This window comes from Rhododendron vialii, chromosome 6a, assembly GCF_030253575.1.
Source record: "Rhododendron vialii isolate Sample 1 chromosome 6a, ASM3025357v1".
Lineage (NCBI taxonomy): Eukaryota > Viridiplantae > Streptophyta > Magnoliopsida > Ericales > Ericaceae > Rhododendron > Rhododendron vialii.
Window position 1 is genome coordinate 23,224,020 of NC_080562.1, and position 27,317 is coordinate 23,251,336.

Below are 27,317 nucleotides of genomic sequence, written 5' to 3' on the forward strand. Positions count from 1 at the left end.
AAATGATAAAAACATAACAATTTTAAAAGTAAAATGTTCGGATCATAAAAAAAAGTGTTCCAATGACTATCATTTTAAGATCACAAGATAGTTAAACCAAGCCTTCTTTTTTTCCCCTATAAACAGCCCCAAGATAAAGCATGATTTTTGGTTTAATCTTTCTTTTCATAATTGAATGAACAACATGCTACAAAAAGTAGTAGACTCCCAACACACAGTGCCACCCCCTATCCAAAAAATTCTAGCTCCGCCATTGAGTTATCTCCACTGCTCCACATAAGCCAATAGATAACTAAGCCAGTCAATAGCAGCTATAGCTAGGATGTTCAAAAACTACCTTAACTTTATTAACTACATTAATGAACAATATATGCACAAAATCTCATAGTATATTATTATGTGTAGTGCGGTTTGGAAAACATTAACCTACATTCTAAAAAGATTTTCTACAACGCAAAACGAGAATTAAAATAAATACATATATATTATATTTGTCAACAAAAATTCAAATGTTTTTAAAGTTCTCGTATGGTCGTAATGGGAAATCTTTTTGAAATACAAGGGATAAAAAAATTTAGATTTCCAAAACGAGTTTTCATAGTTTGAATCAATGTTAAATCGACATATTCCATCAACTAATACCCTTTTGAAGAAAGGGTGCTGAATAGGCTGGGGCGGATCTTTTTGAAGATATGCTTTTCTTTAGGTGATATAACGAGATTTTCTATGGTAGTCTTCGATTTCGAAGGAAGATTGTTCACGTTAACATGATTTTGCAACCTACGTAGTAGGATTTCTTTTAAGTTTTGTCCATATTTTATAAGCTAAACAAACAAAAATATTTAATGTAGTCGAAATTAGTAAACTTTAGACCATCGGCCATGGACATGGAGAGAGGAGACAAAACACAATACCTACACCCATAGATTCTTCTTTTCCCTCCTTTTCAAATTTCAGTCATTTTAATTATGAGTTTTGTTTGAGTTGATGCGTTGGGTATTCAACCATGGATTACTTGAATGGACGAATTGTTCGTGTAGTGTTCAAACAAAACGTACACCAAAATTACTAATTAACTAAAATTCAAAATTAAAAAGAAAAAGAAAAGGGTATTGAGCTGCACTTCACACTCATCAAGCTTTTTTAATCTTCAGCTAACCACAGTACAACAATTAAAAATTCGGTCAAATTTGAAGGACGCAATCTGCACGTAAGATTTTATAAAGATGAGATTTCGAATCGGCATAATATTACGTAGGGGGAAATAAAAATAACGATACTCCTTAAATTGAAAATAGTACCCTGTGGGCTCGTTTGGATGTGAGATTAGATTTGAAGGTATTATGTAAGAAGGGGGATTAGATAGTTGGGTGTATTTTATGTAAAAAGAATGAGTTTACATTGATGTGACGGGAGAATTAAATAATACTTGGTTTAGATGATGGATAAAATGGAGGAATAAGGTTATTTTGTAGTTGAAATGAAAGAAAAATGGGTATTATCCGGAGGTATTACGGGGGATTCTACAATACTGGCTCAAACCCTAGCAATATGTAAGCCCCCCTCGGGGGTATTAGGGGGGATTATGGAGGAGGGCGTCTTAAGATATCCCCTGTTATGGAGTTTCCAAACGACGCCATATACACGAGCCTACGGATTAGGAGGGGATATCACAATCTCCTTCAGAGTGCAGCATCCGAACAGTCCGTATGATCCATCCACACTAGTAGCCCTTAAAAGGATATGCTAATGCTAATAAAAAGAAACATAAATGATTCGTGCACAGCAGCTGTGCACAGCGGCCTTTTTCTCCCGCCTCGGGTTGCGCAAAGATGATCGGAGCCGCTTATTTTGTTCAAAATATGTCGTTTAAGGTCTCTGTAAAAAATGAGCTTCGTTCGATATCGTTAGAGGCGTTAACAAAACACCCAAAATCACTTCAGAATTTGGCTTCTTTGCGCGACCCGAGGCAGAAGAAAAAGACCGCTGTGCACAGCTTGCTGTGCACGTAGCACAGCTCAAAAAGAAAGGTCTCAGCCATGTGGACAGCAAATTCTGGGTCAGTGTCTAATAAATTCCCACACTAGCTTTGTGGAGTCAGGGCATCCGAACAGTCCGTATGATCCATCCACACTAGTAGCCCTTAAAAGCATATGCTAATGCTAATACTAAAAAGAAAGGTCTCAGCCATGTGAGACAGCAAATTCTGGGTCAGTGTCTAATAAATTCCCACACTAGCTTTGTGGAGTCAGGGTCAGTTTCTTCCTTCAAAAGAAGAAATAATTGAAAGAAAGAAACATATGTCGTCATTGGATGATGCTATAGTGTTTTCTGTCATTTTGAAGACACCGTAATTTTTAGCATAATTTTACCATTAGGAGCATAACTAAAATTAATTATAAGCATAACAGAACCCAAATAAGGCATAACCAAGAAATATTCAAAAAACCAACCAAGGCGTAACTAAACCCACCAAGGCATAACAAATAAGTTATGCCTTACTATGGTTTTGGTTATGCCTTGCTATGGTTCTGTTATGCTTGTAATGAATTTTGGTTATACTCATAATGATTTTTTTATGCCAAAAGTTACGGTGTCTCCAAAATAACCGGGGACACCGAAGTCATTCCCATCGAGATTTACTATTGTTACTACTATTTTACAAAGAAAAGAAAGAACCCATCTACCTATGTATATTGAATATTCTATATACTGAACTGATAAAGTCATAAGGAGAGCAGATTAGCAACAAGAAGAAACCCCAGTGCACCTTTATGGTGCTTTCTCTCCTTTTCATGTTTTAAAAATCTCAAGTCCTACCTATTTTCCCCAGTGCCCGTCTTTCATTGGAACCCAAAAGAAAAGCAACTCTCTCTCTCTCTCTCTCTCTCTCTCTCTCGTAATAACTGACAAGAGACAGATTACAGAATTTCACAATAAAACAAAGGGAAATAATTTTCACCCCTTTTTTATCTTCTCGCACTCTCTTTTTTTTTTTTTGTCATTTTCACGTGAAATTACAAAATTATCCTTACTTGTTAATACACTTTCAACTTGTACACGGCAATTAGGTCATTTCATGAGAATAAAACAAGAAAATGACGGCAAATTAATAAAAGGGCAAATTAATAAAAGGGAAGTGCAAAAATCATTTTCCTAAAACAACTCTGAAAGTATCCCCAAAAAATCCGGAATTTGAAAAATTGTCTATCCTTTTATCTGCATAATCTGTACATTTATTCCAAGCCACCTTCCCCATTTTGAATCTTCTAAGTGGGAAACACTTCAGCTACTGTGTTCCCCGGACCTACCTTTCAAACCTTCTCATGTTTGATTATAACAAATAATGAGAAAAAAAAAAAAAAAAGGGAAGAAGAAATAATGATCCTGCTCTCCCTCATCACATAACTATACAAAAACCAATGATTCATCCACAAGATGGCTGATTCCACAAAAATTCAGCCAACATTGCGGACCGAACGCGCCAACGCCTTGATCTGAGCCAGAAAAAATTCCAAACGTGTTTTTGCTTGGAAAGAGTAGGAGTCAGATTCAACCAGTGAATCTTTGAATCCTCGAGTCCCAATTCTATTCTATTTTTTCCTCTTTTAACTGCTACCTCTCTTCCACAAAGATTCTCCCAATGAAGTCGCGAAACCTCTTGGAGTAAAGCTTCGGATCAACAGCAGAGATTGAGGTCGGATCGGCTTGTAAGGATTTGTAAGCATGCTCTAACTTCTTGCTAATATCGTAGTCTTGCAAAATGTCGATGATCCCAAAGTAGAGGACAACTTCATAGGTTTCACATCCGCGTGAAAGGGCTGAATGAGTAAATCCGCCTGCCGTATATTGGTCGAAGTCGCTCTTTCGAACCATCCGCTCTGCTCTTGCCGGCATGTTGGCTCCCAACCTTATCAAGGTTTTCCTGATAGAAAAATACGTTTACATTCAAATTCAACAAATATATTGAATTACGAGCATTTAAAGGGTGACAAGTAAAATTACAAATCACACGGATCAATATCCACATGGGATTACTTTCCCGGGGACCCCAAACTACCGAAAAACTCAAGTAGCATATGCTTTCGAATTTCATAGAACTATGGAACCATTACGGGAATCAGTTATAGGAGGTGCATTCTAATTACGAATTTTATTTGAAAGCAGGAATTACATGGCCATTTGGACATTGCCTAGTCAAATATCTGAATGGAATTTGCAGTACAAACTGTAGAATATGGACTATTCCTTATCTCAGGAAGGAAGGGATTAGGACAAATCCTGTGAATGTCCCACAAACAGCTGCCGTCCTCTGAACTAACATAAAAATATTGGGATACTTTTAATTATTGCAACTAACATAACCGAATCAACTGACCACATTATTGTTGGCCTTAATGCCATTCTTATCAGAAAGATAAGACTCAAACAGAATATGTTTTCCAATAAATGGCTGAGGGAAAATAACATATTTGAAATTCACAGATGTCTATGAGTATATTTGGTCAATGTTTCAAGTTCTATAGCATGAATTCGCGATTAGCACCGAGTAGAAGATGATAAAGAGGGAAACAAACATACCGGCCAGTGAGAACCCTATCAATGTCTTGTAGCTCTGCGTCAAGGAAACGGCATCCGCGCATGAACTTCTCATTTTGAAATGAACCTTTCTTGCCTGAAATTTCAAACACCTTAAGTTCGACAACCTTGCTCTAGCTTTGGGAGGATATGACAATCACTTTGAGATAATATGATTAAAATACCAGTTCGCAACAAAAATGGTGATAGACCCATCTTATCGCCAGCATTGTCTTCACGGAAGTGAATACCAACTAACAGACTGTAATCCATGATCCTTTCTCCTTCCAAAAACTGGCAGTCTCGGTCAATTTGTCTACAGATTAGAGCATATAAATTATAATAAGCATCCCAGCATGAAATAGAGAGGCCAAAGTAAATGAAAAACAAGAAATCAAATGCACTGGAAAAAACTAAAGCGCATAAAACTAACTTGATAAGTTCTTGGAACCAGTTGGTTTGGAGGCGAAACACAAAGTCGAGATCCAGGTCCTTAAGGGTTGTGGTTTCGTCAATCTCCCTTTTAAGCTTATCTGTCGTGCGGCCATGGGAGGATCCTTTAAGATCGAATCTTCTATGGATTCGATAATCCGAGCAGAACAAGTTGCCCATCACAATAAATCTAGTCTAATTTCCAAACATGGAATGTAGTTAGAAAGGCATAAGTTAGGATCCAGAGAAAAACTGACTACAAAACAATTTGCATTTAATGTCTCTCCACATACCTTCAAACCGCCTATTGGTTTGACACAGTGTACCCCGAAGAATTTTGTGACAAGGGAATTCTTGTACTGGCATACATGCTGATGGTAACTTGGAAGCATCTTAATAAGCACCTAAAGATGGACACAAAAGCATTACGATATCTAAACCTAGTGAAGCCCCATTTTCAAGTTCTACTAAAATAAGAAAGTCAGATGGAAACAACAAAACAAACCATAAAATCTTTGCTACTTGTACAGTGATAACAATTACACATGAACTCTTTTCCAAAATCTCACAAGACAGGAGCCAAAGAGATAGGCAACTAACCTTGACTTCGGATTTCTTGACTGTTTTGATCATAAACCTATCGTCCTGAGTCAGGTAAAAGAAGCTTCCACTCTTCCCAGGAGAAGAAAGCTCCCTAAGAGCGGCATTTCCACAAATAGCTAGCATGTAGTCAGCAGGATCAACTTGAAATAGCTCCCTCAAGTGTCTGAATAACCAAAACCAAATCGCTAATCACACCCATCACACTAAATTCTAATAGTATGAATCAACATAATTGCAATACATATGCAATTTCAGAAACATGTGACTCTTAAATCGAACATAATAATAACCGTGCATTTTGAGTTAACTCATTACCTAAACACCATGGGGCAATAATCTTTCCACTTGAAATCCCCTGACTGATGGGGCGGAGTTGTCTTTGACCCTTCCGTAGGGAACCTAGTCCAGAACTTCTCCTTAGGATCAAAATCACCGGGCTTAATCTCGCGTACAATCGAAGCATACTTCCCCACTGAATACCTACAAGTAGTCACCACCAATACAAAAAAATCAACACCCCTTAACCAATGAATCAACAAATCCCATTTGGTGATGAATTTACCTAATACCCAGTTGGAGATTGAGCATCAAATCGTAATTCTTGTGACCCTTGGATATCGTCTGCCCCGGTCTCTTCATCTCACCCCCATTAATAAGACAACAAGAACTCCTTCGAAACTGACTCGTACCATCAAAATCAAACATCTTATTATAGAACAAGGACGCAGCCTTCACATTATCCACTATCTCACAGGTAATGTCCCCCGCCTCTCCATCCGAATCCCAAATGCAAATCCTTGGACCCACCAACAAGCTCCCCTTTGACCCGCCATCCACCGAAGATCTCTTCTTCGTATTTCCCGTTAGGTTACTACTGTTTCCATTGAACACCCCTTGGCCTCTGGGGACTCCGTTATCCCAGTTCCCATGGTATTCATTCCCGTTGGCCCAAATGAGGATTCCCCTGCCGTGAATAATGCCGTTACGCCACTCCCCAACGTACTCGTTTCCGTTCCGCCAGACGTAACGGCCTCGGCCGTCCTGGGCGTTCCGTCGCCAGGAGCCGTCGTAGGAGTCGCCGTTGGCGTAGCGTTTCTTGCCTTGCCCGTGCTTGCGGTCGGACGACCAGGATCCGGAGTAGGTGTCGCCGTCGGGTCCGGTGAAGGTGCCGGACCCGTCCATCCGACCCGACTTGAAGTCCCCCTCGAAGGTGGCACCCGAGGGCCACGAAAACTTTCCCTTGCCGTGGGCTTTGCCTCGCTTCCAGTCCCCGACGTACATGCACCCGTCGGACCAGAGGTACTTGCCCGATCCGTTGGGCACGGTGCCCGAGAAGCTCCCGACGTACAGATCCCCGTTCGGCAGCAGCTTCTCTGCGGTGGTGATGGTGGTGGGTGTGACTCTTTTGGTTAGGGCTTGGGATCTGCTGCGGCCGAGGATCAGCTTCTCTGCGGTGGTGATGGTGGTGGGTGTGACTCTTTTGGTTAGGGCTTGGGATCTGCTGCGGCCGACGAGGAGGACAACTGTTTTGTTGCTGTCTGTTGTTATCCCTGTGTCTCTCTCTTCGGGTTTCTTTTTCTCCTCATCAAATAACATCACCGGCTCTAGCATTTTTTTTTGGAATACTGTTTTCTGTATCTCCTAATTATATCGCCGGGAACGACCGGGTAACCCCTTTTTCCACCAGCATTTCTCTCTCTCTCTCTCTCTGTATATGTATGTGTATTTCTGTGTGTATGTCCGTCTAGCCTTGGTCTTTGTGTTGAGTTCTTGCGAGAGGGTAAAGGAATCCCAGAAGCGAGAAGAGGAGGGGAAGCGCAAGGAATAGCTATAGAGAGAGAGAGAGAGAGTAAAGTAGAGAGAGAAAATTGAAACAGTCAAGGGTAACTGAAAATTGAAGAAAGAGAGAGAGAGAGAGCGTGAGAGAAAGAGAGGGGTGGGGAGCGGGGATAAAGCGGTGATTGAAGAGAGAAAGTAATAGTACTGAGACCACGCATGTCCACCGCGCGTTGTGTGAGCTTAGAGTGACTCCAAAAAATACAGAAAAATACTTAATATAAATTTAAAATAATTATTTATGAGGTTTTTGTAAAATAATTAGCTCTAACAAATATGAAATATTTAAATATTCATCATCTTTATCTATGTCATGTAAGAATTCATCCCGCTTTTTTTTCATACTTATGATTTTATCCTTTTAGTGTGTGAATTACCTTTTTTACCATTTTCACTATTATATACATATATTATGTTATATTGTTTTCCCAATTTAGTGAGATTGGATTGTTTTCCAAATTCAATGGGATTTGATAAATTTTAATATGATTGATTACTTTTTTTCTATCATGGAACGTATTTGAGGAATCGATATTTTTAGGAATATTTTTAAGAATATAACATGATAAGTAGACCACATCTTTGCATTTTTTCTTCATTCTTTGAGTAGGCCAACGGAACATGGCTAAATTACCATAAAAAATATATATAACATGACATCTTTAAACCGTTACATGGTTAAATTATCATGACATTATATGGTTAATTACTTATGATTACATCCTAAAATTCTCGACCTATATAGACAAGAATTTCGGGATGTAAATTACTTATGATTTCATCCTAAAATTCTTGGCCTATATAGACAAAAATTTCGGGATTTAAATTACTTATGATTTCATCCTAAAATTCTTGGCCTATATAGACAAGAATTTTGGGATGTAAATTACTTATGATTTCATTCTAAAATTCTCGACTTATATGGACAATAATTTCGGGATGTAAATTATTTATGATTTCATCCAAAAATTCTCGGCCTATATAGATAAGAATTTTGGGATGTAAATTACTTATGATTTCATTCTAAAATTCTAAGCCTATATAGACAAGAATTTTGGGATGTAAATTACTTATGACTACATCCTAAAATTTTTGGCCTATATAGACAAGAATTTTGGGATGTAAAATACTTATGATTACATCCTAAAATTCTCGGCCTATCTAGACAAGAATTTTGAGATGCAAATTACTTATGATTTCATCCTAAAATTTTTGACCTATAATTAACCATGAAATAGTTTCATGGTAAATGGTCCAAATAATTAACCATGAAATGATAGAAACGTACAGACATATTTCATGGTAAATGTTACAAATAATTTACCATGAAATTGAAAAGCTTGTATTACATATATGGTTTAAAATATATAAATATATACAATTAACAATACTCAAAGGGCAATATTGGTATTAAAAGTATGAGAAGGATGAAATTATAAGTTACTAAAAAGGACAGGATGAATTCATAAGTGAAAAGGACAATAAGGATGAATTTTTAAGTCTTCCAACAAATATTGATAGGTATATTTTTAAATTTTGTAAGAGCGAAACTGTAACATATGCGTTAAAACTGATTTTTTATAGCATTCTATAAATAATTATTTTATAGCATTCTATAAATAATTATTTTAAAATTCATGAGTATTTTCTATATTTTTGTGGAGTCCGAATTAGGCCCCACATGGCATGGGGTGGACATTTGTGGTGATTCCATGAGTGGTCCTAGCTAGGACTGCAAACGAGTCGAGCCGAATTTTACCGTGTTCAAACTTGTTTATTAAGTTTTTAACAAATCCGAGCTCGAGCTCAGTGAAAACTTAACAAATCGAGCTCGAGCCGAGCGGGCCTTGGCTTGACTCGAGCTTGTTCACGAGCCTCAACGGATATGCCTAAATGTATATATATCTTCACATAGGCCTAATACAACCACAAATATTTTGATTGTGAATGTATATATCTTTCATTTTTCTATGGAGCGGGGGTGTACTAGTGTCCGTGTGCTCTCGCCTCCATTGGTTGACTGGAAAGTGAAAACAGAAAGAAAAAATTATGAAATAATAATAAAAATCCTAAACTTAAGTGTATATACCCCGGCTCGCGAGTTGACTCGAGCCAAGCTCATCCTAACTCAAGCTCGGCTCGTTTACGACACAAGCTGAAAAAATCGGTTTGAGCTCATTTGTTTAACTTCCGAGCCGAGCTTGAACGAACCACTAACGAGCCGAGTTACAAGCCGCTCTCGAGCGGCTTGGTTCGTTTGCAGCCCTAGTCCTAGCATGGCTACCCCGCAACACATATATGACTATGAGATCCGTATCGGGTTTCACAAAACTGACCGGAGCAACTCATTTTGTTCAAGATATTTTTTGTTTAGGATTTTTTGAAAAATCAGCTCGATCAAATATTGGTAAGGACATTTAGAATATATATATATATATATATATATATATATATATATATATATATATATATATCAAAATTTGCTTCAAAATTCTAGCCTTAATTTTAGGACAAAATATTTTGAACAAATTGAGTAGCTTTTATAGGACCGATATGTGTTCCAAAGGTCACATGTATGCGGAATATGTGAGTTGAGTTTTATTCACCCTCCACTTAAGAGGGTGAATATTACCCTCATTTTTATTGGTTAAAATAATATAGATCCCACCACAAAATGATGTCATACTTACTAAAAAATGTACTGCATGGTAAACATGACATCACTTTGTGGTGGGGTCCATGCCATTTCAACCAATAAGAGATAGGATAATGTTCACCCTTTTTAAAAGAAGGTGAATAAAATTGCACTCAAAATATGTAATCTTCCGTATCTACTCATAGCAACTTTTGTTTTTGTTTTTTTTTTTTTTTTGTCGCGTTTTGTGCAAGGAGTCAATGGGCAGTGCCGGCATTTTGATATATTTTTTTTACCGAACAAGATCATTCCATTTTTATTAAAAAACAAAAAAATTATAATTACAATAACCAAAAAAAAAATACAACAAAACAAAACAATACAAAGATATCTAATGCCTTGGGAAGATTTTCTATGATCGTAAATATAACCAAACCAGCTATGATGCCTATATACGCTGCACTTTGTCCTAACTGTATTCTTGTTTCATCATTTTATGACGGAATCCCCCAACTGTGGTCCCTGGTCCAGCCGAGTCGTCCAAGGTTTGACGGTTCTTTTTCATTTCAGTTCAAAGTGTTCTCTCTCTCTCTCTCTCTCAACCATGTTCTCTGTAATGCTTTGTTTGGAATTTGTGTAAAATGAGGGAAGAGAATGAAAAATACTCCTTTTGTCCTAATTTATTTGTTTAATTGTCAAAATTCGTGTCTTTCAAAAATATACTTATATCTTACATTTTATAATATTTTTTTATGACTTTGAAGGTTTTGCATAATAAAACTAACTAAGATCTATCATACAAGATCCATATTGCATATTAAAATCATTACGAATTGAAAATTATAAAAAATCCTTTGAGAGGTTAAATGCTCTCAAAAAGTCAAAAAATGGGACAAACAAACCAGGACGGAGAGATTAAGAAGGAAAATGGGAGAAAAGGAAAATGCAAGGGACAAAGAAAATTTATCCCGAAAGTACCCCGAATACAGCAACTAGTGGTTGAGATTCACTTTAATGTGTGTGACCCAATTATCAAAGTGAATCTCAATTACTAATTGTTTTTTTGGGATACTTTCTGAGTAAATTTTCTTTGCATCTAGCATTTCTCGAGAGAAAATTTTAAGTACTATTCTTGAAACCCGGTTATTTTGCCATTTTTTCCTCTCTAACCAAACAAAAGACAAAAAAAATGTATCTTTTCATTTTTCTTCTTTTCCACAAGTTCCAAACATGGATTGAAAATAGAGAATCTTTCAAATTAGGGCATTAGAATTCAACAATATATCTCCTAACTTGACACATTTTCCTTTTTTTACAATGGTCTTGCTATTGTCAACTCTCTGGGCTGAAGATAAACACACTAGAAGACAAAGAAAATATATATTCCTGTGTACTTTATACACCCATTCACATACTTACTATTATCAATTCATTGGGCTGATTTCAAAATTTTCCTTCCTACAAAATGTGTTTTTCACATTTGGCGTTTCTTTTGAAAACAAGTTTCTCCAAATGTCTTTGATTCTGCACTTGACATGTTGGTTGGGTCTTCTCTTCTTGAGGATCTTTAATTATAGTAGTTGATCCTTTATTATTCTTTTGGTAGGTAAGTTTTTTATAATGATATCCAAGGTTTGACGTTTCGCGTAATTAACGAATCCCCATGCGGAATTCTTTTCGTGGGTGATTGCAAAATTAGTGAAAATAGGCATTGAATTATGAGGAAATTTTCAATCGAGAATTTTTTTTGTTTTGGTAATCAGGAACAAACGCAGAATTTTTAAAGTCGTGGGTGAACAATAAATAAAAACTAGTCCGTGCATGACCAGGAGATATTAATTTTATTATTTCAAAATTGTAAAAAATGATACCAAAAACATTGTTGCATATATTTTCTATCAACCTATTCAATTATTGAGATATCTTCATTTATATTTCATTGTGGCATATAATCTCGTGCATCCTTCTCTAGTATAAAAACAAAATAGGAATACAAAAACATAAAGTATTGCTAAAAATACAATTATTTCCCAAAAACTCTTGGTTGAACGGGTGTTGGATTGTTCAAAGAGATATCGAACATACAAACTTATATAAATTTATAGTGTTCAAGAGAAAAAAACTATTACAATTGAATTACAAATTGGAATAGTAGATAGGAAAGTTGTGCAAGCTCATCCGCCTCTTGATCCGAACTTGTTATATATGTAAGCCCGGAATATGTTTTTGGGAAATGCTAGGTACAAAGAAAACTTACCCCGAAAGTACCTCGAAAACAACAATCAATGGTTGAGAATCACTTTGATGATTATGTCACACACATCAAAGTGAATATCAACTATTAGTTGATCTTTTCGGGGTACTTTCGAGGTAAATTTTCTTTGTCCCTAGCATTTCTGTATATTTTTTTCCCAGTAATTAAATGAAAAAAAATTCAAATACAAGTTGACTAACAAAGGGTTACCTTGATAGTTGATTCAGTTTTCTGGCTTGGCCCAAGTGTGGTTATTTATAGTAGTAGTTTCATTTTTTTGGCATTGGAAATTGAGTTACATGATGATTCATAAAGGCATGGACCTAGATTAGCGTGGGGTGGCCCACTTAGTTAGTGGATTATTGTACTCCTATTGGACGAGATATGATAATCACCCAGACATGGATTTTTCAACAAGAGGCTATAAAATATTGAGTAATAGTAAATGTGTTGTCCAAGTGTTTTCAGGTGGGGAAATTGAATATTGAATTCATTGGCCAGATCAGAAGGTAATGTTCATGATTATTGAAATTAACAAAAAACTTTGAAGATCAAATTAGGTAGGCTTTTTATTTTTTACTACTCTTGAACTTTTGTTAGTTTTTTACAGTACTAAATTTATTTTATTTTTTCTATTCGCGTCCATGAGATGGGTAAAAAATTAAACAAAAAATCAAAAGTTATTTACCTGCTAGAATGGGCTTGAGTTGCTCGGGACATTTCTAACCTCAATCTAATACCCATGAACTCCACCCAAAAAGAAATTTGAGTTACTCCGAACATTTACAACCTCAATCTAATACCCACGAACTCCATTCAAAAGGAAATTTGTACTCTGCAGGCCCTCCAAAATTCAAATTACAACAACAAATACATGGTGGAGCCCACATGGGTAGTGGAAACCCCATGGTTTTCACGTGTGGCTGACAGAATCTAATTTCTACACACAAAAATACAAAACTCAAGTCTTTTTTGTCATTACTCATTAGTAGGGCTACAAATGAACCAAGCAACTTACTAGATCGGCTCGTTAATGGTCAGGTCGGGTCGTTTAGTAAACAAGAAGAGCTTGAGCTTGAGTTTTCAGCTCGTTTAGTAAACGAGTCGAGTGGAGCTTAGCTCGTTTGAAAAAAAGCTCGGTTTGTTAAGAGAGGATATTAAAGAGGCTCGTTTTGTAAATGATTAAACTCAGCTCGTTAAGGCTCAAACCGAGTTCGACAAAGCTTGACTCAGCTACAGCTCTACTATTCATTAGTATCATTCTACACGAATTTTTTTCAACTTCAGTATGCATTTTTTTAGTTCTGATTTTTTACGTTAAAAAATGCTTAATCCCAAAAATCAAAATGAAAAGCTAAATAGTAATAAGTTTACGAAAACTAATAACGAAAAAAAACATCTGAAGAAGATTTAGGACGAATAAGGGCGGCGATATGGAGGGTCCCGAGCAATATCCTCATTACATGCTTCCACCGGTGTTAACTAACCAATACCAATTGTCTTCCAGCAACTACTGTTCTGTAGGCATGGCATGACATACACGGACTGGAAAGGATGTGTCTGCGTTTGAACATCGTCTCATGTTCAATTCTTTTTCAGTGCATTTGATAATCAAATTCGTCATAAACAGATCATAAGACCTAGTATTCCCTGTGAATCATACAATACAATGATCACCAAAACAACTCTCAAAAAAACTCTTGCCAAATGCTATGTGCAACGTTACATTATGCTGATACGCAGCGATTTTCCGACACAATAATACACCTATCTGGTACAACATATCAACATTGACTCAAAATATTCTGTAACTCCTGGCAGCACATTTGTCAGGGGAATTCTACATGGTTAACTTCCACTACATAAATGTCAATTTCATATGAAACTTATTTCCACTGACCACAGAGAATGCTAAGCCAAGGAATTACAAGTATCATCAGATGCAACCAATGACCCGAGAAATGGCAGATTAACGCTACAAGCCAAGGTGTATACGTTCCATTGTTTTGACGGGTTCAGAAGAAGTGGTCGCAGAAAACACTACAAATGAGAGTGAATAAGCTAACTTCCTTCCAGACAGCAACCACTTCTCAACATAGATAATTGGCTACCCGAAGTTTCGCTCAGTTGATCCAATGATATCTGTATCCAATCTTTTGCTTATTCTGCTAACTGTTCCTGGAGTTGAAAGCAAATATTTGACATTTTACAAAGCAATTTACGCTGTTCATCTCGTGAAATTGATGCGTGCAATACTATTTCCGGGCTGGGGTGGTAGCTCAGTAATTCCTGGAGCTGATTACACAGGATCATAGTTTTCTGGTTATTTGCACAAGATCCAGCGATCAACTGAAGCAATTTACAGCTTTGTTCTTGAGGGGGGCACAATTGAGCTGGGATTCGTGGAACCAAAAAAGGGTGTTGAAGTAACTGAGGGATCCTCCACCTTTCATTCCGGTCCCATGCAAGGCACTTCTTCATAAGATCAAGAAGCCAAGGATTGGAAACCGGTTCATATTTGATTTCATGATTTGGGTCAGTTATGACCTTGAACTTGGCCCAAAAAGTCTTGTATTCCGAAAAGGGTGTTCTTCCATATACCATTTGGTAAAGGATGCAACCAAGTGACCAGATATCCGATGGACGACCACACTTTATAGTGTTTCCATTGGCATCCGTTTCATTGCACATGAATGCTTCAGGAGACATGTAGCTCAACGTACCCACCTGCACTAAATTCATTATTAAAAATATGCACAAAGCTAAACCAGAAGCTTCATGAAGTAAACTAGGCTCCTGTATCATGTGACCAATCATGACATGCCACATTAGCTTTCCCAAGTGCTTGTTCCCTTAATCAAACTGAAAACGAATCTGTTACAACTTACTCCCCCATTCCATATTCTTGCGATGTCCCAAATATGTTGTTCATTTTAAAAAGTCACAGAAAAAAAGTTTGTAACTTTCCAGAGCTAAAGTGAAAAGAAAAACTGGGAGCAAATAAGGAAACAATATCCTTTAATATGAATCAAAACACATCCCCAAAACATTGAAATTCCCAGACAAACCGAGAATAGGGACAAATTTTATGAGCATCTTGATGTAATTTGAATGGTTGCTTGACAAATTGTATCTAATAAAGTAATTTTAAGTATAAGAAATTACAAAAGGCTTTGGTACCTGTGAATCCCGTTGAATATTGGTTGTGTCACTCATTATAGCTTTGGCAATACCAAAGTCTATTAGCTTCAATGAGCCTCTGACCAGAAGAAAATTGGCGGGCTTTAAGTCTGAGTGCACAATACGTTCCTCATGTATGGTGTTGACAGCTAGAAGTACTTGCTGCAAAATGTTAAACAAGGGGAGTAATCACCAGGATTAACTTATTTTGCCCACAGACTTAACAAGTTCCCCTACTGTAAGGCTAATTGAGATCTAAAGAAACAACAAAGGGATCTAAAGAAACAACATAATTTTCTAGAGAAGGCTTGATTAATTTTACAGATAAGGAAAATCAATGCAAGAGCTTAACCATATATTGTTTCTATTTCTACTTGTCTTTCTTCCTGTCTAAGGTTCTTAAGTTTTTCATCAGGATGGATAATAACATTCTTCCTCAATAGTAATTGGAAATAATACAAAATCTTCAAGCCAAAAAATTCCAATTCTTGCACAAGTTCAATATTATTTTTATGTAGTTCATGGCATCTAAAAGACTAGAACAAGTAATAATTTAACCAGGTTGGTTCTCTTAACAAATAAACTAATATTAGGTAAACAAAACTTACAAGACTTGTTCAACCAGGTCCAGCATCAACTTTACTAAATTATTTTACACTTGCACGTATAGCAGGATATTAAACGTATTAGCTTTATGAAATATTTCCAAACTCAGCTCATGTTGGAACATTACACAGCCAAATTAACTTGGAAAATAGCAAGCCAACAACCAACTGGAATGAGCATGGTCTAAATGTGTTACTATAGTTAACCGTGACCTCCAAAACAACATAAGATTATGGTTCTGTTAACCTCCAGCAAATACAACGCTCTAGACCTTCCTCAACAAGAACCAACTTCGAGGCTGTACCATAACCAGTAACCTTCATGGAGAATTTTGAAGTGAAACATTTATGCATTCCTATGATTTGTTTGACAATTAGTTCCAGATCATAGATCAACGAAAAAGAATGTGATCAATAATGAAAATTACTCCCTCCGTCCCCATTTAACGATCCTTTTTGGGAGTTCGTGCCACTTTTCAATTGCTTATATCTTGTAATGTATAATGTATTTTGTGATTTTGAAAACATTGCTTATAGAACTAATTGAGCTCTATCAAATAAGATCCATATTGCATATAAATTTATAACCGATTTAGAAATATAAATCATTTTTTATCCGGTTAGAATAGAACAAGGGACCGTTAAATGGGGACAGAGAACGTATAAGACAGCTAAATGGTGTCCTAATTCACATAGAGGAATACAGCCAGTATATAACCATTAACAAGCCTATTACGTAGAAGGCAATTATTTGTTAATATCACATGGCCACTATTGGCTAAGGGTACCAGAGTTTTAACAAAGTCGTAAAACTAGCATTCCAAAAAACCTCGACTCAAAAAGGGATTCCTAGCACCATAAAGTATATTTCATCAAATCATGAGGTCAAGAAGACAACGGTTATTAGAAGGCAAGAAAGTGGGATACAACATTTATCTCTTTCTCTTTCCAAATATTTAACTTTTTTTTTATCTAGTCCTATCAAGGACAAGGAGTACCTTACTTTCCTTTATTTTATACTGCCTCCATCCCCTTTTAGATGTCAATACATGCATTTTCAAACTCCCAAAAACTATATTTATATATATAATTTTTTTAGTTTTTAGTACAAACAAATATAAAAAAAAATATTCTACATTTTTTGGAGGTTTGAAAATGCACATATTCATTTAGTGGACATTTAATAAGAGACGTTATTCCTTTAAAGGAAGTGTGTCCTGAAGGTGGCACCTCATCTATCCTTACAGTGTCTCTCAGCATACTGAGCACATGTTCCCGCACACATCCAGTTTGTGTCCCCATGTATTAGTGAATGAAAACTAATTTCATACTTTTCACGTGTCCGAGGGTGTCCACGTTCCAAAAGTGTCTGCTGCTACTGCGTAGGTGGAGGGAACTGCACTTTGTAGTCATAGACATATCAATTTTCTGCACAGGTCCTTGTAGCCACATACATACTCCTTCCATCCCATTTTGTTTGTCCATTTTTGTTATTCGTGCCGTTCTTTAAACGTTTATGTGTTTCAATATATAATGTTTTTCATAAATTTGAAAACTTTGTATTATTGACCTAATCGAGAACTATCAAACAAGATCCATATTGCATACATTTGGAGATTCATGTTGGAAGATATAAGCGATTGAAAACTGATACAAACATCAAAAAAGTACAAACAAAATGGGACTGAGGGAGTAGTATTTAGCACATCATCCAGTATTATTTTACAGAGGTTAGGTCCATCTATCCTGCACTGCCACATGGTAAGTCAATTGATGCTGAGCCATCTCATGAGATGACATGTGGCTCAATGGCGCGTCCTCATGAACCATTCCTCTCAGAATCGGGCTAGGAAAGCTAAGGTTAGCACACATGGTTGTCCAGCCTTGAGCTCAGGCACTCAGGGATGTGTACACACAAAAATTTAAAGCAATGAGATGAAACAGAAAAGACGAGCATATGACCAATGCTGGTAAACAATTGACACAGGGGAAGAAAAGCAAAATGAAATTGCTAGAGTAGAGAACCTGCCAATAAAACCGCAGCCAGTTCTCATCTATAGTAGAATTAGTTGAATCCAGTTCCCTCCATTTCTGGGACAACATGTGCGCTAAATCAATTTCTCCATATTCAAGCACCATGTAAATATATCCATCTTCTTTGACTCTTCTATCCTTGTCACTCATGCAACCATTCAATACTTCCTTCAGCAAAGTCTTATCTGTCACCTAAGAAGGAAATGAATGTGAGAAATACATGGTAAACTACTATAGTAGATAAAGATGAAACTAATACATCATACTTGATGAGACACATGAACTTCAAGAAAACAAGATTGTTGTCATTCAGTTTGCTTAGTAGGTTGGTCGATACATGCAAACAAGGTTAGCTGAAACAAGCTGCGGTTTAGGCTGTTCAAGCTCAGATAGTTCAACAAAAGAATTTTTGAAGACTAGTAAAACTTAAAATGAGCCAATAGACCCTGGTACAAGTTAGGCTCAGCTATTGATCAACAGGGAAGAACAGCTAAATGTTATGTCTTCCATGGGAGAGATACTAGTATACTACAAGGTTTTATCTCAATTTGTTCTGATTTACCAAAAACCTCGTTCCTTACGTCAATGGCAAAGACACAGGTTTCATTCCTCTGAAATCTTATGCAACCAAGATATTCTGCCCATAGGAAACCAAGCATTCCGTAGGTGAGGCTAGAGTAGCACTCTTAACCAATCAGTACGTTAGGTAAGAGTAGAAGCCTAGCCCAAGACATCCCTTCAAATGCAATAGCAATAATTGGGGCCTATTTTGGTCTCTCATCCGTATGACTATGATTTACCCTTATCCATGAACGGAAAGTCTTAACAATTGACCCCGCAATAGTTTTTATCGTTTGTTCAAAAACTGGTTTTGGCTTTATGGTTAGAATTTTACCGAAAGACTCCCATAAATTTAGAGAATTGGGTTTCTTTTTATTCCTATTTGATTACTCAGGAGAGACTGGGTTTCTCACCACTACTCTTTCTCCATATCAAAACAAATTCTTTTTTATTTTGAGTTCTAGTTGTGGCATTTTCTTTAAGCAACAACGGCAGTGAAATGGAATATCAAGAGACAAGTAGCTTAGGACTTCAATTGAATTACATGTGCACTTGACCAAGAAAGGTGGGTTGATAAAACTTCAGCACAAAAATATGAATCGGTAATTTTCTACCCCAATAAAGACTTTAAAACCAATCCATAATTCTAGTACGGCATTTAAATTGTCTGTATTATATTCACATTGTACAGCAAGATATTGTTTGGCAGTAAGCTTTTCAGACTATTAACTTTAGAGAACAGTTGATATATTCATATTCCAAGTTGACCAGAATAAAAATCATTCTTCCCAACGTAACCTAAACAGTGGGTTGCAAGGCAATAAAGTCGACATAACTACGACACATGGATGAATCAAAATTCCCTACAAGACAATTTGATGTCTAAAGTGTGTACCTCATAGTCAATTAGTTGTATAATGTTGTTTTTTCCCTTCAGCTTGTTTAGGTATTCCATTTCCTGACAAAACCCAAACGCTGTTGCATAATCGCGGCCTTTGAGCTTGATTTTCTTCAGGGCATAGATTGTGCAATCTGATGAAATGACTTTATGGACCTCACTACTTCCCCCACTACCTATCTTCCCAAGCCTCTGATAGAGCTTCCCATTAACTTTAATAAACAGGTCAGAATCAGAATTTCTTTTACGAGGTGCCGCCTTACCACTTGCAACTTTTTCTTGTGTTTCTGATTTAGATGGCTCTGCCTTCATATCTGAAGATGGGTTTTTGGACAAGGAGGGCTGAGATTGTAAGTCGGAAACACCACATTCATGCTCTTTCCCATTGTTAGGATTGTCATCTAGATTGGCACAATCTTTTCGAAAGTCACGTTCCTCGGGCCCTCTGCCTTGCAGCTCCTTTGTCATGTCATACTCCTTAACTTCGATTTGAGTGTCAAAAGTGGTGCGCTTGCATGAATTACAAGAAGGTTGAGCCATATTTTCTTGTGGCATTTCTTTAGGATTCACATTGCAATCTCGCATAGGTGCTACAGGCATGTTAGACACCATGTTTTCAGAAGGATGCAGACAGTATGTCATTGAATTGATGATGGGAGCAGAAGCTGAATTGACTACAGTTGTCGTAGCGCAAGATGAACCAACAACTGACGATTGAGTCACGGGGTGGTTCAAGTCACCGTGTAAAAAGTTTCTGAATTGATGCATCTGATCCTGAACCTCCGGTGCTCTTTTCGCCAAGAAAGAAGAATTTGGCTGATCAGACCTCAAACTTTCATCTGCTTCTATGCTGTGAAACTTCTGAGGCTTTAAGTCATGACTGATGACAGTTACAGCCTCTGGTTGATTGCTCCCATCCCATACCATTTCTGTCAATGCAAGTGAACCCATATGAGACAATAAGCTGTCTGTTCCAGAGGCCATGAGGTCATCGGCCCCTGCAATGAAAAAATCATTGGGAGAGAGAACAAAATTGTTGTGGAGCAGTTTTCGAGCTAATTTGCCAATTGTTAAGTAGTGCGCACAATTATGCAGAATTCCAAGCCTTCATAACTTTTTTCTGAAGGTCTCACACAAAGCAACTAAAATGTGTTCAGTCTAGCAACATAATTTCTAAAATAAACAAGTAAGCAATTTATTACCCCGAGATCTGGAATTGCTTCTCAATGAAAACTGGACCTTCTTCTGACCATCAACCATCGGAACATGTTGAGATTCTACAAGCACTGAAGTAACTGTCTCGTTGCTTTTGTAATCAGCAAAGTTTCTGGGTTGGTCTCTCTTTATATCAAAAGGTTTGATATTGTCTTCACAGGTGTTTGTATTGGTGCCACATGTGAAAGGCAGTGTCGTTGATGCGTCTAATTGAGTTTCACACATGACAGGACCTGTATTCACCGTTCGTGCAATAGAATTATTGCCAAGAAGTTCCTCTTCGGTCTTCCTGGGATCCACTGTAGGACCCAGATTTGATGCTGAGCTTTTTGATGCTTCTCTTTGTGGAACCAACATACGCCTCGGCCTTATGCTATTTGACTGCATTGTACCTGAAAAATCGTCATCATGGAATGTTAGAAAACTTGAAAGAAGCCCAATGTCTGAGTTCAAAAGCTATTAACCTAATCCAGAGCAAATAAAACCAGGGGCTGGAATAAGAACTTCTTTATTATAACCCTATTAGTTACCAATCCCTGTCCAATCCTCATCCCACCTCATTATTCCCCCAAAGTTACAACATGAAACATCAGTTTCATCAATAATCGTAGGTGATAGGGAGAATGAAAATAGCATCAAGTAGGAAAGAAATAGCCAGTACAAGTTGGTTGTCACCCCCCTAAAGTGGATAACCATCCCCATGCGAAGGTTCAAATAGAGTACACCAGCTCCAAGATACAACCCAAATGCTCAGAAGAGTCCACTGGGAGGATATGGAAGAGTCCTGAACCAATTTGTCCAATAAAATCCATAAAATAGTACTCCCTTCGTCTCAATTTCTTTGTTTAGTATTCCATTTTGGGCTGTCCCAAAAATGTTCGCTCACTTAGCGACAAAGACTTTGCAAATTACAAATTTTACCCTTTCCACTCTTTTTCACTTTTGAATTGATGTAAGTTACTCATTTTCACTTTTGAAGGGTAAATTTGGAAATATGTACACTTTTAAAGGTTTTGACGTTGACTCATTAAATTCTTGATTAGGGCTGTCCACTTTCCGGATCGGATTCCTATGAATCCAATCCTAATCCGTATATCACGATTTTTAAAAAATGCAATCCAATCCTAATCCAAAAGTCTCACGGTTTGGTCTCGGTTTTATCCACGGATTTCCTTCTATAAAAATAAAATGATGCTACTGCCAACTAAAAATGCAAAGTGCAAACACTTATTAGTGTTATGGAATGTAATAACTAATAATTGTTTGCAGCCTTGATGGTTTCACAGTTTAGATAACATTCGAGCAAGTTAGTTCCGGTCCAGAATTCAGATACAAGCAAGGTAGCAACCAAATAAAAGGCAGCAACCACATTTTTTATATATTGTCGCATTAATGTGAAATTGTTCAAAAAATTCATAACAAGTAGTAAAGTTATAATTATTTATAAACATTACGCGCGCACGCGCGCGCGCGCGCACACACACACACACACACATATATATATTTATATTTTTTTAAATATCTCACGGTCCGGTTCGGTTAATCCACGGTTTTGAAATGAAAGTCCAATCCTAATCCGTATCTCATGGTTTTTTAATTTTTGAATCCATGTCCGGACCACTAATCCACGAACAAAATCCAAAAAGCACGGATCGGTTTGGTCCAGGCCGGTTTCATGGTTTTCGGCTTTCTTGGACAGCCCTATTAAATTGGGAAATTTTTCATAGTGAGCAAACAAATTGGGACGAAGGGAGTATTATTCATGGAACGAGTATTATTAGAGCCCCAAATACATAGTGTTATACACTATATGCACATGCTCACGGGTGAATCCTACACATCGATCACTCTCCATCTTCATATATTTACAAATAAACTTACTATAATGAAAGGCATGTCTCCCACAATGGATCACACATGTCGTTCGTAATTGAAATAGTTAAATCATCCAACTCAAAACCAATTGGCTATGAGTAGATAGGTCGCTCAGGCTCATACACTAGTTTTAGAGGTTATAATTAACCAATCAGGGAGAATCTTAAACACTACCCAGCAAATGTGACTCCTGACTCACTCGTGGAGAGGTAAGCAAAGGATCCATAATACATCCTAACTCACTTGTGGAGAGGTAAGCAGAGGATCCATAATACACGGACACACGATTCACAACCATAGTTGTCAAGGGCGAAAGGCGCACCGAGGTGCAAAGTTCTTTTGGGCCTGAGGCGAGAGGCACAAGGCGAGCACCTTTTTGAAGAGAGGCACATCTATGCAAAAAATAATTATTTCTGAAAATAATTGTGTTATGTGCGCAGTGCGCTTTTTGAAGAAAAAAAACTCGCTTTTTTGTGTGTTTTCTTAAAAAACGCGCTTTTTTGAAAGAAAGCATGCCTTTTTTATCAATTTGAAAGAAGCGCGTTTTTTTGCGTTTTTTGCTCGCCTTTTTCAAGTCGCCTCACGTGGGGGTCAGTGAGGCGCTGGGGGTGCGCCTGGCCTGGCCTTGGACCTAGGCGTGCCTTTGACAACTATTTTCAAAACAAAAATACAAGTTGCATTTAAGGCACCATCAACATGGCAATCAAGAGAGTCTTATCCTAAAGCCTTCAAAAGCCTAGTATTGAAGACTAAGTTAAAGCATCCAACACAAAGCCAAGCTATGAGTAGAGAGGCTGGCACTAGCCAGGTTCGTATACCAGTTTTAGAGGTTATAATTAACCAAGTTGGACAAGCTCAATAGATTTAGTTTCTTTTTTTCAAAAAATTCCAACTAGCCCCCACTTTGAAGAAGAGTAAAGTGCTTTGGAGCTTTTACTTCAAACCATAAAAACATGTTTAATAGAAAGTTGGGCAACTATATTTTATGCAATAGGTGTGAGAGTCTTCTGGATTTAAAACACAATTAGAGTTAAGTGTGAAATGTTTCATTCAAACTGGACCAAAGAGAGAAAGCAAATCCAAAACACTTCCATTCTAGCAGTTAGCGCATTTTGGAACCAGAAACACAAGGAATTTACTTTCATGGAACCTACACCTGGAGCCTAGAAGCATCTTTGAAACAAACCAGTAATTTCAGTTTTCAGAAGCGCTAATTTTACTTTCATTAACATACAACGGAAAGAGTGGAAACAAACAGAATTTCCACATCTTAATGGAATGAAGAGCTATAAAAGCCCTAATTTTACTTCCATTAACATACAATGAAACCTAAACAGCGACATATTAAGGAAACCTAAATCTGATATCCTAGTTCGAACAAGTCATTACTTTCTCAATTTAGCTATGAACGATCAAATAAAGAGAAACAATGGATATCTATACATGTGTGTATATTGATACATATATATGTAGAGAGAGAAAGAGAGATACCGAGAGGACGGTGGCGCTTGAAGGCTGCTTGGACATGGCGGATGAAGCGCGGGGAAGAAGAGGAGAAGGAGGAAGAAGAAGAGGACGACGTCGTTGAGGTGAGGGAGTGATGGAAATCGTGGTTGATCGGACGGAGGAGATTGTTATCGGTGGATGAAGATGGTGGCGGCGGCACAGGCGGGGCATAAAGGTCAGCCTCCTCCTCCATCGACAGATCTCAGAGGCATCTCTGATACCGCAAACAAATTTTTAGAGGAAGAGTGCGAGAGAGGAGGCGGAAATGGTTACTTTACCCATGGGAAACTGAAGATACAGCAGCAGAGAGAGAGAGAGAGAGAGAGAGAGAGAGAGAGAGAATTTGAACTGCTTGTTGGCGCTCCTCACTGTTTTTGGGCCCTGGTCAACTCAGTTATACCGAGTATCCCCAATCACCTAAACACTGCCACGTTTTGGGCCGGACAGTTAGACAACCCATCGAATTTAGCCCAACCCCTAACGACATTCCAACATATAGAGGTGTAAAATGGTCGGCACGGGCACGGCACGTTTGAAGGCGGCACGGCACGACACGGGCACGGAATAATCATGGCATGGCATGGCATGGGAATGGCACAGTCTTAGTGGGCACGCGGCACGGCACGGGCACGGGCACGGAAGTGAGCGGGAACGACACGGGCACAGCACGGAAGTTGGCCTGGCACGGCACGGTCTTAGACGGGCACGGCACGGAAGTGGGATGGGGCACGAGTCACGACATGGTTCTAGCCAAACACGGCACGGCACGGCACGGCACGGGCACGCTGCACGGTACGGGCATGGAAGTGAGGGGGAACGACACGGGCACGACACGGAAGTTGGCTTGGTACGGGACGGCACGATACGACACAATCTTAGACGGGCACGACACGGAAGTGGGATTGGGCACGAGTCACGGCACGACACGGTTCTAGCACGGCACGGCACGGACACAGCACGACACGGGCACGCAGGGCCGGTCCTGAGATTTTGGAGGTCTAAAGCGAATTCTAAAAATGAGGCACTATATTTTTAACGAAAAAATTCAATGTATGTGTCTAATATAAGGTTAAAAGATTAAACTTTTAGCTTCATAATTTAACAAAAATAAAATTTTTAAATAATTTATACCATTAGAAAAAAATTAATCAACCGTATTGCTCATACATTGTGTTTTTTTTTACTAATTATATTATGAACTTTAATTGTACGAATGTTATTTTTAATAATAAGAGAATTAATTATTTTAAACATTTTTTTAATCAAATTTTGTTGAGTTCGAAGTAATTATTCTGCTTTTATATAGTCAAAAGTGTTTTTTTTTGTTATGTGAATTAGATATTAATAGTTAAAAGTTAATTTCAAATTAAAAAATTAAATTAAAAAGAAAACTTATCCAAACATTTATAGTAGTGTGCAAAAGATTTGAACCCTTAGTGTGAGTAACATTTAAAACAACTGAAGCACAACTAATACAAGAAATGCAGTCTTAATTTAAGCAATATGCACAAACCACTAATGTCTAATGCTAGAACTCTACTTGTGTTAAAATTCGGAATAACTTATATATAATATATTTTCGTCTTATGAAAAGTGAGGCCCAGTTTTCGTTCGAATTTTGGAGGCCTAAAGCGGCTGCACCTCGGGCTTCACCTCAGGGCGCCGGGTGGGCCCTGCGAGCACGACACGAGGCATGAAAAAACCAAAAAAAAGATATGACTCTAAGTAAACAAGGGATTTCATATTATAGTTTACTTTATTTGTGTGTATTTTTTGACAATCCAATAATTTATTAATCTTTTTCTTTTATTTAAGTAAAATAAGTTTTTAAAATATTTTATATGATAAGAAATTTTGAATGAAAATTCAAACATGATAATATACCAATTACAGAATTACTACACATATATTGATATATACATTGCGTTTTATCTAATAAAGATTTTTAAATATATATATATATATATATATATATTTATAGACAATAAATAAAAAAACTAATTTAAAAAAAAATTGGTTTTAAAAAAAATAATCTCTATGGAATTCAAACCTAAGTCCTTGGGGACTTGACACACATCTCAAACCACCAAGGCCAACAATCTTTTTTGTACTTATGATTAGAACAAGTAATATATATTATATAATTCTATTTTAAAAAAACAGGCCTCTTGTACGTTAGCCACACGATTGCAACACAAGTATGACGATCCATACCGTTCATTTTGTTGTTCTTGATGTTTTAATCACTCTCGCACATTTTCGGGTCTATCGGGTTTTTTAAACCCTTTTATCGTGACGTAGATTTATTAATAGAGAATTTTTTGTTATGTGCGATCGAATATATAATGATAACCAATTTACTTCATTTTTTGCACGAATGATATAAACAGTCCCACATAAAAGGTAGACGGTTCCGATTTTCAAAAAACAACTCAGGCGGCCCTAAAGTGGTGCATTATAGGACTTTAACGTTTTTGGAAGCACCGAATGTATTCTGATCACGTGGTTTCCGACATCTGATTCTCACCTATTTTGGGGAGAATGATAAATTTGATAAGATCTTAAATCGTAATGGTTTAGATCGAATATTCGAAAAATTGAGTCTGTAGCTACCTTTTAAATCTATACATCTAACTTATATGGTTCTAAATCAATATATTCCGCTATAGTCCAATGTACGCTAGCCACACGATTGCGACACAAGTATGACGATCCATACTGTTCATTTCGTTGTTCTTGGTGTTTTAATCACTCTTGCAAATTTTCGGGTCTATCGGATTTTGGAAGCCCTTTCATCGGGGCGTAGATTGATTAATAGAATTTTTTTTGTTATGCGCGATGTAGTATATAATGATAATCAATTTACTTCATTTTTTGCAAAAATGATATAAACCCCCCCACATAAAAGGTAGACGGTTCGGATTTTCAACAAACAGCTCGGGTGGCCCTCGAGTGATGCATTATAGGACTCTACGAAAATTTTCGATAAGTTGGTGCATATGGATTATGGTGTCTCGTATGCACATGATCTCACAAACATCTCATTCTCTGGTCTAGCTCTCTCTCGAGAACTCTCTCTGTCTCTCTCAACTCTGTCTCTCTCAA

General features: G+C 37.3%; 2 protein-coding genes across 3 annotated transcripts; both read right to left on the reverse strand.

The window, feature by feature from the left end:
* Nucleotides 1–3,174: 3,174 nt before the first annotated feature.
* LOC131329826 (phosphatidylinositol 4-phosphate 5-kinase 1-like) lies at nt 3,175–7,528 on the reverse strand. Of its 2 annotated transcripts, XM_058363202.1 has the most exons (9): nt 7,135–7,526; nt 6,176–7,059; nt 5,929–6,093; nt 5,611–5,776; nt 5,304–5,414; nt 5,012–5,205; nt 4,764–4,894; nt 4,582–4,675; nt 3,175–3,925 (listed from the first exon to the last, which is right to left on the reverse strand). In XM_058363202.1, the coding sequence occupies exons 1-9, from the start codon at nt 7,222–7,224 to the stop codon at nt 3,616–3,618; spliced, it is 2,145 nt and encodes a 714-aa protein (XP_058219185.1). In that variant the 5' UTR covers nt 7,225–7,526; the 3' UTR covers nt 3,175–3,615. The 2 variants fall into 2 exon arrangements, with proteins under 2 accessions (XP_058219185.1, XP_058219184.1); XM_058363201.1 differs by having other exon boundaries at nt 6,176–7,528.
* A 6,508-nt stretch (nt 7,529–14,036) lies between these two features.
* LOC131329881 (serine/threonine-protein kinase MPS1) lies at nt 14,037–24,595 on the reverse strand. Its single transcript, XM_058363296.1, is given in 7 exon segments — nt 14,037–14,544; nt 14,547–15,065; nt 15,519–15,680; nt 18,149–18,349; nt 19,614–20,614; nt 20,819–21,223; nt 24,198–24,595. Coding segments are annotated over 7 exon segments (2,595 nt in total). The 5' UTR covers nt 24,406–24,595; the 3' UTR covers nt 14,037–14,445.
* Nucleotides 24,596–27,317: the final 2,722 nt, after the last annotated feature.